Source organism: Nanorana parkeri, unplaced genomic scaffold, assembly GCF_000935625.1.
Source record: "Nanorana parkeri isolate BGI_ZX_2015 unplaced genomic scaffold, ASM93562v1 scaffold1215, whole genome shotgun sequence".
Lineage (NCBI taxonomy): Eukaryota > Metazoa > Chordata > Amphibia > Anura > Dicroglossidae > Nanorana > Nanorana parkeri.
In genome coordinates this window covers 449018-458237 of record NW_017307483.1, presented here as the reverse complement: position 1 = coordinate 458237, position 9220 = coordinate 449018, and the positions used below count along the sequence as shown (strand labels likewise).

Here is a 9220-nt window from a genome sequence, read left to right as displayed (position 1 = left end):
CCCCCCCCCATTCTGTTTGCAGGTGGCTATGTTGCCTTAATGAGACCCCCTGGAACCCTGCCACCCATTCACGCGCATTCCTGGGAGAGGATTCCAGGGCAACATGACAACACTACCTGAGCTGACTCGCAGAGGCACCCCAAAAGAAAAACACGCCTTCTCCTAGGGAACTGATTGACAGCATTACCTTGGGAGCTTACTGTCAATCGCTTCCCTTGCAGGAGGAGAAGTGGCGTGTCTTGTGCGTATAGCTCAATACAAAGTGTGTCCCATCGAACTACTGGCCGGAAAAAACAAACCCTGAGGTCGGGTGGGTGCTGTAGTAACAGCAGATGCCTCTCGTGTGTGTGTCCGCGTGTGTGTGTCCGCGTGTGTGTGTCCGTGTGTGTGTCCGTGTGTGTGTGTGTCCATGAGTGTTCTCATTCTTAAGAGTACCTGTACCCTTGTACATTTCGGTCTCGCAGGAAGTCGTCCAAAAGCCTTTTGAATGATTCCAGATGAATTGCGGAAATTACCGCTTGAGGCAGTGAGTTCCAGATCCTAACCGCGAGGACTGAGAAGAACCCCCTCCGCCCCTTGTGTTTGAATTTTCTTTTCCTACCAGTTTTAGGTGGTGTCCTCTAGTCTTTGTTACGGAATTAATCTCAAAGAGTTTGTTGCTAATGTTGCTATGACTATGGAACATTTTGTACATGAAAATCATGTCCCCCCCTAATTTCCTTACTTCCAACGTAAACATGTTTAAATTTAGTAGCCGTGTCTCATAGCTCTGGTCCTGCACCGCATATATTCCAGGTGGGGCCGAACCATTGATGTGTAAAGTAGCAAAAGTACGTCAGCCAAATTTTATGAAGGGGCACATGGGCGCTGACGCAATGAATGATGGGACGTGTAGTCTTGAGTAGTGTAATCAGGTGACTGGTGATGATGTTATGAGTGTATGCTCCCTGACTGAAAATTCAAGAATGCAGTGCTGAAGGAAGAGGATGGAGCTGGGGACTTACCTGAGCAGTTGGCCTCGTCGGACCAGTCCCTGCAGTCGTTGTCCCCATCACATACCCAGGATTGGCGGATACACATACCGGAGCTACAGTTAAACTCATCATCCTTACACTGGTGTGCCTCTGGATTATGTAAATAATATAAAATATGAATATGATACGATATATGTGCAATATGATACATAATTCATATTTGGGTTAAAGTAAAGTCATTGCATGCTGAAACATATGACAATAATCTGCCAACATTCCATAGCCTTTATTCATTCACACAATTCAGTAAATCTGCCTCCAAATATCATCTTTTTGATCACCCCAGGCTACTTTCCCAACCCAGCTCTGTGGAATGGGGGCGGTGATAGAAAAGGACGCTCAGCTTTCACCAATATTGCATATCCGAGGAGGTCGGTAGCTTCCTGTCAAGCTGAGAAGCATCTTAATGACATCAGCAGGACACGTCCGACCAAATGCCTTGATGGGCAGGCGTCAGTCTGAAGTAGGCGCTCCTCGGCAGGCTGTATTTGCATGCGGAAAGCCCTAGGTAACTCCCACATGGGATGCCGAGTCTCCATGATGGACAGATGAAGAAATAATGTCACCAGCACACCATAAGCGTAATTTAGCAAAGGTCCATTTAATGACACATTGCCCTTCAATGCATTGAAGGGCAATGTGTCATTAAATGGACTTTTGCTAAATTACGCTTATGGTGTGCTGGTGACATTATTTCTTCATCTGTGTTATTCACGGTGCCGTCCGTGGTAACTACAAGCACCCACCCGTCTTTACGGGTCTCTTGGATGTTCCGGTAAGGAGTGCAGCAAGACCTCTGGTTCCATGATGGACACAACTGAAATCCAATGAATATAAGGGGCAGGACAGGAAGAGTCAGGCTGGGGAGGTTAGACTACATGATGCTGGACGTCCTGCAGCCAGGAAACGAGGCGGAGCTCTATCTGACTTGCTGCAGCTTCTAATGCACATTGTGAGGAGCTCCCAGTGTGCAATGACATCAGAGGAAGCCATTTCAGTCCAGGAGAGGAGCCGTTACAAGTGTGCAAGGCTGCAGGAGAGGCCGGAGGTCCGCTTCAGGAGGCAGGGACTGGTGTGAATGGCCTGTGTACTCTGGGATGCGTTGGTAGCATACAAATAGAAGAGGTTCCATGCAGCACATCAGCTGGGGTAAATCTACACATGACTCACCACAGTGGCTCTCATCGCTGTTGTCTCCACAGTCATCCTCCAGGTCACACTTATAGGAGAGCGGAATGCAGGTCCCTGATTCCTGGCACCGGAACAGTGTATCCGGGTCACATGACGTGGTTGCTGAGAACATAAAAGAACAAAAAAAGATTATTAAAAGAACAAAGCACAGCGCACCAACACTGTGATTGTAATATTAATGTCATTATCTATACAGTGGACTTTTGTAACCATGAAGGGCCGTGTATTGTCAACCTAAATCCATTGGCTAATCCCGTTAAGCCAGTCTTGTGATTCCCATGCCTTTTATCCTGCATAGCCCAGAGTGACCACTGCAGGTCTACAGCTCTCTAAAGGAATCTGATTGCACAACGGACTAAATCTGACAGGCTCTAAGGTCTCGTTCACACCTAGGCGTATTGCATATGCGCGTCTGTCGCGCGACCGTCGCACTTTTTTTACCGCGATTCGCGGTAAAAAAGTTGCGCGACCGCCGCGCGTTTCCGAAGGCTACTTGGCTGTAGCCCAATGCAAACGCGCAACAAAACGGCCCAAAGTAGTACCTGTACCTTTTCAGGCGTGGCCCAATTTGTAGCGTGTTAGGGACGGGCGGAAATACGCCAAGGTGGGAACGAGACCATTAAATACAATGGGATTTATATTTTTTAGCGTTTTGTAGAGCGTTCGTCGAGCGTAGAACGCGCTACAAAACGTTCAGGTGTGAACGAGGGCTTAGTGCAGAACATCTTACTCACGCAACTAGGTCATATGGAGGATGACTTACGGCAGTCTTTCTCGTCGCTCATGTCTCCGCAGTCGTTGTCATTGTCACACTGCCAGATGCTGCTGATACAGTTGCCGTTACTGCAGTGGTACTGGCTGGGCAGACACGTGTTCTCTGTAAAGGAGGAAACATCAGATCAGTGCAAACTCTCGCTGCAGCTGTAAAAGGGGCATTCACTCAATACTGATATCTGGTTAGGGTGTGAAGGATTTTTTTTTTTGGATCACACAGAACTCACCCATCTTCACACAGGTTCTGTTCTTCAGCTGGTACCCCTGTGGGCAGTCGCACTGCACCTCCCCGCTGGGCAACACCTGCTGCTTCCCTCCATCTGGACATCGACATGCTCGGCCTTTGTTGGCTTTGGGCAGGCACAGCAGGCTGCAGGGGTGGGATGAGCAGGCGTTCTCACCTGTACAGGGAAAAAAAGAGACCGATCAAATGTGGTACATCTGCCATTTGTTTTTTGTTTTTTTCAAACAGCTTTATTGCAACTTAACAAAACCAAGTCATATCACATAGCTTTCCGCCGTACCCTGCTCCTCCTCCAATGCACATCACCCCAACAAGGGCTTAGTCAACCTCTATGACCAAGCCAGAAGCACACAGCTCTTCACAAGACCATGCTCCTTCTCCTCTGATGTGTCTCACCCCGACAGGGACTTATTCAACCTCTACGGCCAAGCCAAAGCACACATAGCTCTTCCCCAAACCATACTCCTCCTAAAATGTGTTTCACACCAACAAGGGCTCAAGTCAACCTCTATGACCAAGCCAAAAGTCTGCAGTTCTTTGCAAGACCCTGCTCCTGCTCCTTTGCTGCATTTAACCGCAACAGGGGCATAGTCAACCTCTACAACCAAGCCAAAGTACATAGCTCTTCAAGAAATTCTACTCCTCCCTACAATGTGTTTCACCCTAACAGGGGCTTAAGTCAACCTCTATGACTATGACAGGGGCTTAAGTCAACCTCTATGACCAAGCCAAAAGCATATAGGTCTTTGCAAAACCCTACTCCTTCTCCTATGATGTGTTTCACCTCAACAGGGGCTTACTCTACCCTCTATGACCAAGCCAAAGCAAACAACCATCAGCACGTAACCATCAGCTAACGGTTGTGTGCTTTGGCTTGGTCATAGAGGGTAGAGTAAGCACCTGTTGAGGTGAAACACATTTGTGGAAAAGGATCTGGGTGCGGCGAAGTGTGGAGTGCTTTGGCTTGGTCACAGAGGTTGACTAAGCCCCTGTTGAGGTAAATCACATCATAGTAAAGGAGCAGGGTCTTGCAAAGACCTACCTCTGCTCCACCTCCGAATCGTTTCACCCCAAAAGTTAATTAGTCTACCTCCATGACCAAGCCAAAAGTACATAAGTGCAAGACCAAGCTCCTCCTCCTCCTCCTATGACACCTTTCACCATAACCGGGTCTTAGTTAGCCTCTATGACCAAGCCAAAGCATATAGCTCTTGGCCAACCCCTACTTCTTCTCCTTCAATGCATTTCACCCCAACAAGAGCTTACTTAACCTCTATGAATATAACCAAGCCAAAGAGTACAGCTCTTTGCTGGACCCTAGTTGGACATAAGCTATGTACAGCACAGTGATATCACATCACTGCTTTACAAGCTTATATCTGGGTTTGCATAGGTATTTGGTACCCACACAGTGGATTTATGCAATTTCTGGCTATTGAAAAATGTAATTATATGAAAAGTGTGTGTGCCCAGAGTGCAGCTTTGACAAATCGTAAAAGCCGATCTTTGAACATCCTTCTTTGTGGTTTCTGTCTGAAGTGTCCCCTTGTGGCACCATTGTATACTTGGAGTTGCGTCACCAGTGACATTACACTTCTTGACAGAAACCTCCCTAAAAGTGAAATCCAACACAATATTTGTATCCTGCCCCTGCGACCTACAGCATGGAAATAAAATCCCGACACAAACCTGAATTCTACCCCACGCTATCCAAAACCAAAACACAAAGTGCCCGGAGTCACTCTTTATTGTTACAGTAAAGCAGAGCCGAAACAAAAGTTCAACTTTGTACCTAATTTGTTTGTTTTTTTGTCAAATTTACCTAAGAGAACGGAGAGCGAAGGTTTTTGTGAAAATACAAATAAAAGTCGGTCATTGATTGCAGACTTTATGGGGCTGTTTTATGGTTTGGAATTTAGCAGAGAAATACACAGAGAAGGTTAAAGGTTAAAGGAGAACTATGAGGCGCGTGCTTTTCACTCACCTCATAGTTCTAGCCGACCTGTGACAATGAGACTGTCACAGGTCGGCTCAGTAGATCGGGAGGTGAGTGAACACATACCGGCGTTCGCTCACGTCTCAATCCTGTCACGGCTCTATGCCATGACAGGGGAGGGGCTGGATCCCCCCCGCCCCCGCTCCGATCCTCCAGCGCTGACTGACGGAACGGACGGAGGAGGGGGCGGGTACAGCTGGCTCTGCCTCTAGATAGGCAGAGCCAGCTGTCAGTCGTGCAGCTGGGCGGATCCCAGCACAATTGTCGGGATCCGCTTCAGCTGCGGCGTTTCAGTATACCACGAGCAGCAGCTTGCGGTATACTGCGGCGTCTCAGTATACCGCGAGCTACAGCTCGCGGTATACTGAGCCGAGGGCGACGGGAGGACGCTAGTTTGTGTCCTCCCGTTACCCTAAGGAGAACTATGGGGAAAAGCCTTAACCCCATAGTTCTCCTTTAATAAATAGGTGTAATTGGTGGAAATTAAATTTCCCCCAAGGGGAAAAAAAAAAAGCCACTGTAATTGTGATCAATGATTATAAAGAGATCCCTATGTATCCGATTACCTTCCCATTTTCCTTTGTAGAATATCTTCATGTCCATGACACCAGACAGCCGGCCAATCAGAACCTCCGTCTGGGCGCCATTGTACTTGGATGCCCTGAAGATGCTCAGCTGGGACCAGTCATCCCAGTAGATCTGGTTCTGTGATCGGAAGAGACAGATTATTGGAAACGGCGACGTGGGTAAACGAGGCGGAAGCGCACCTATCCCACGCTCTTACCTTGAACACCGCTATGGCATAGGGATGGGGCAGGTTGTCTAGGATCACCATCCTCTGCTGTCCGTTGAAGTCTATTCTCTCTATCCGGTCCATGTAAGCTTCAGTCCAGTAGATCCAGTTCTCATCCACAGAGATCCCATTGGGCCATTTGATGCCGTCGGAGACTAGATGACTCACAGAGGTACCGTCCATCTCGCTCTTGTAGATGCCGTGTCTCTCATCACCCCAGTCCGTCCAAAACATCAACCTGGTGGCAAGAGCATGTTGGCACAGTCCACATTTCCATCTTTATATGTAAACCCAATCACTAAAATCTCATCAGGGCAGAATGACACTAATTCTTAATTCTTTCCAATTCCTGTAAGCTCTGCACAACTGAGCAGAGCTCACACGTTGTTATAAAATCACCATTCAGTCCTGCAAGAATGCCACCCTCCGCTGCCAGAGGAGGCTGCACTGACATCACAGCACCAGTAAGAAGACTTGAATAAAAAGCAATATGTAAAGGGGTTTACAAAAAATTGGTGGGGGGTATTCTTGGGGGGAGGGGGGTTCTCTTGGGGTTGGGTAAATCGCAGAGATCCATTTCACATGATTACATGATGATACATTTTACATCCATCAACATAATCTCAAAATACTTTTTAACATTCTGCAGCTTTCGCTAAAATAATCCCTGATAATCCTGCCATGTAGATCCTTGTTTAGGCACTTCGTGCAATAGGGTGGCCATGCTCCCTATTGTTCTCCTTCATTGTCAGCCCTAATGCACGGGCTTCTGATGGAGATCAGAAAGGTTAAACTGCTAACTCAGAGCAATGCGGTGCAGCCAATGCTAAAGAGAAGGCATGTAGACAGGAAGTGGCTAATCGATTTCTTGAACTTCCAAAATGCTTCTAGGTGATTGGTATGTGTGACTTACCCTTCCTGTGGAACCAACGCCAAAGCTCTGGGCCTTTCCAAGATGGAGGAATTGAGAACAGTCAGTCGTAAGTCCCCGTCTGGGTTGGCAACCTGCAAAACAATCTGATTAACAGTTGTATGCATATGGACCCTCCATTTTTATCATCCTCTCCTGGCCTCTAACATTTCTATGAGTGCAATTATATCTGAACGGGCAGGGCAATGAACTGATGTAGATAACAGAAGGGCGAGGCTCCGGATTTTGCTTAGAAGTGTGGCATCCTAAAGGCAAATCTTCACAAGACTGCACAGGTGTAAAGGAACAACGATGGCAGGAAATACAAAGCAGGACTCATATGGGCTTTAGCTTGTGACCAGCATGGAGGGAACCGCTGGCCTGTTCAGGCCCTATCAGTGTGGGAGTATGGGGATATTCATGTGTTAATAGCAATGCTCAATTCTGTCATTTTGGGCATTTCTCACAAAAAAGGTATTTCTATATTTGAATTGCAAAGTAAGCTCTTCCAATAATTATATTGTCCTGTGGACGTGACTATTCATATTACACTATATGATCAAAGTATACAGACACTCCTCCAAGTAATGGAGCTCAGGTGTCTCCGGTGAAGGGTCTGTTCATCTACATCATACAAAGACATTGTAGACAATTGGGCTCTACCCACCTTGTGGTAACAGTTTGGTGAAGACCTTTTTCTGTTCCACCATGACTGTCCCCTGTGTGCAAAGCCAGCTCCATAAAGACATGGTGTGACCAGCTTGGTGGGGAGGAACTCCAGTGTCCTGCACAGAGCCCCGACCTCAACCCTACTGAACATCTTTGGGATGAATTGGAATGTGTCATTGGTCTTCTCACCCAACATCAGTACCCTGATCTCACAAATACCTTTTTGACTCAATGGGCACAACACTGTGTATCTCTTTATTTGATATCTGCACCTCATAGCCAAATCTATATGGACCCCCCTCCAAATGATAGAGTTCAGGTGTTTCCAGTGAAGGTTCTGTTATTTCTACCACATACAAAGACATTGTAGACCATTGTGTTCTTCCAGTCACAGTTTGGTGAAGACCCTTTTCTGTTCCACCATGACTGTCCCCTGTGTATAAAGCCAGCTCCATAGAGACACGGTGTGACCAGCTTGGTGTGGAGGAACTCGAGTGTCCTGCACAGAGCCCCGACCTCAACCCTACTGACCATCTTTGTGATTAACTGGATTGTCGATCCAAAAACTTGTGGAAAGCATTCCAAGAACAGAGGAGGCAGGTATAGCCACAAAAGGGGGATCCAACTCTATATTAATATCCATGGTTTTAGAATGGGATGTCAAACTCATATAGGTGTGATGGTCGGGTGACCACAAACTTTTGGCCAAATCCTGCATCTCTCATATCGTGCCTTACATTATAATCGTTCATGAAAACATTCTTTTACGCTAAAACTGCCATTGACGTACTTCAATTTTCTTACTGCCAGCGTCAAGCCAATAAAGTAAGTGACTGATGGGGTCAAATGCCAGGGATTCCACGGTTTCCAATCCGGCTCGGACTAGGACTTCCTGCCCGGTGCTGCCATTTAGACACAGACGCTGCAGGGAGACAAAACGCACACACAGTATTATCTCCTGGAAACATTTTCTGATGGTCAGATCAGGATAAATGAGCATCTTGGTATTCACTTTGTTGGACACATTGGAGCCAACATTTTGTACAGTCCAACCATTGTAAATGATAATCCCGTCACATGGAGGATGAAAACAAAGGCTTGCAACCAGCCAAAATAAGAAATCTGGTTTGATATGTTTTATAAGCACCATTAAAAGGAGAACTATGGGGTTAAGGCTTTTCCCCATAGTTCTCCTTAGGGTAACGGGAGGACACAAACTAGCGTCCTCCCGTCACCCTAGGCTCAGTATATAGCGAGCTATTCTGAGACGCCACAGTATACCGCGAGCTGCTGCTCGCGGTATACTGAGACGCCGCAGCTGAAGCGGATCCCGACAATTATGCCGGGATCCGCCCAGCTGCGTGAGTGACAGCTGGCTCTGCCTATCTAGAGGCAGAGCCAGCTGTACCCGCCCCCTCCCCCGTCCGTTCCGCCAGTCAGCGCTGGAGGATCGGAGCGGGGAATCCAGCCCCTCCCCTGTCACGGCAGAGAGCCGTGACAGGATCGAGAGGTGAGCGAATGCCGGAATGTGTTCTCTCACCTCCCGATCTACTGAGCCGACCTGTGACAGTCTCATTGTCACAGGTCGGCTAGAACTATGAGGTGAGTG

The 9220-nt window shown here is 47.5% G+C and overlaps 1 protein-coding gene across 1 annotated transcript in view; it reads right to left on the bottom strand.

Moving 5' to 3' along the window:
• Window positions 1–9220, bottom strand: part of SORL1 (sortilin related receptor 1) — a 66914-nt gene that overhangs the window by 30880 nt on the left and 26814 nt on the right. The window contains exons 18-25 of the mRNA XM_018568605.1: window positions 8402–8533; window positions 6946–7037; window positions 6024–6270; window positions 5806–5944; window positions 3227–3400; window positions 2989–3102; window positions 2205–2327; window positions 1005–1124 (exon numbers count right to left, since the gene is read on the bottom strand). Of these exons, the coding sequence (XP_018424107.1) occupies window positions 1005–1124; window positions 2205–2327; window positions 2989–3102; window positions 3227–3400; window positions 5806–5944; window positions 6024–6270; window positions 6946–7037; window positions 8402–8533 (1141 nt within the window). The remainder of the gene's footprint in view (window positions 1–1004; window positions 1125–2204; window positions 2328–2988; window positions 3103–3226; window positions 3401–5805; window positions 5945–6023; window positions 6271–6945; window positions 7038–8401; window positions 8534–9220) is intronic.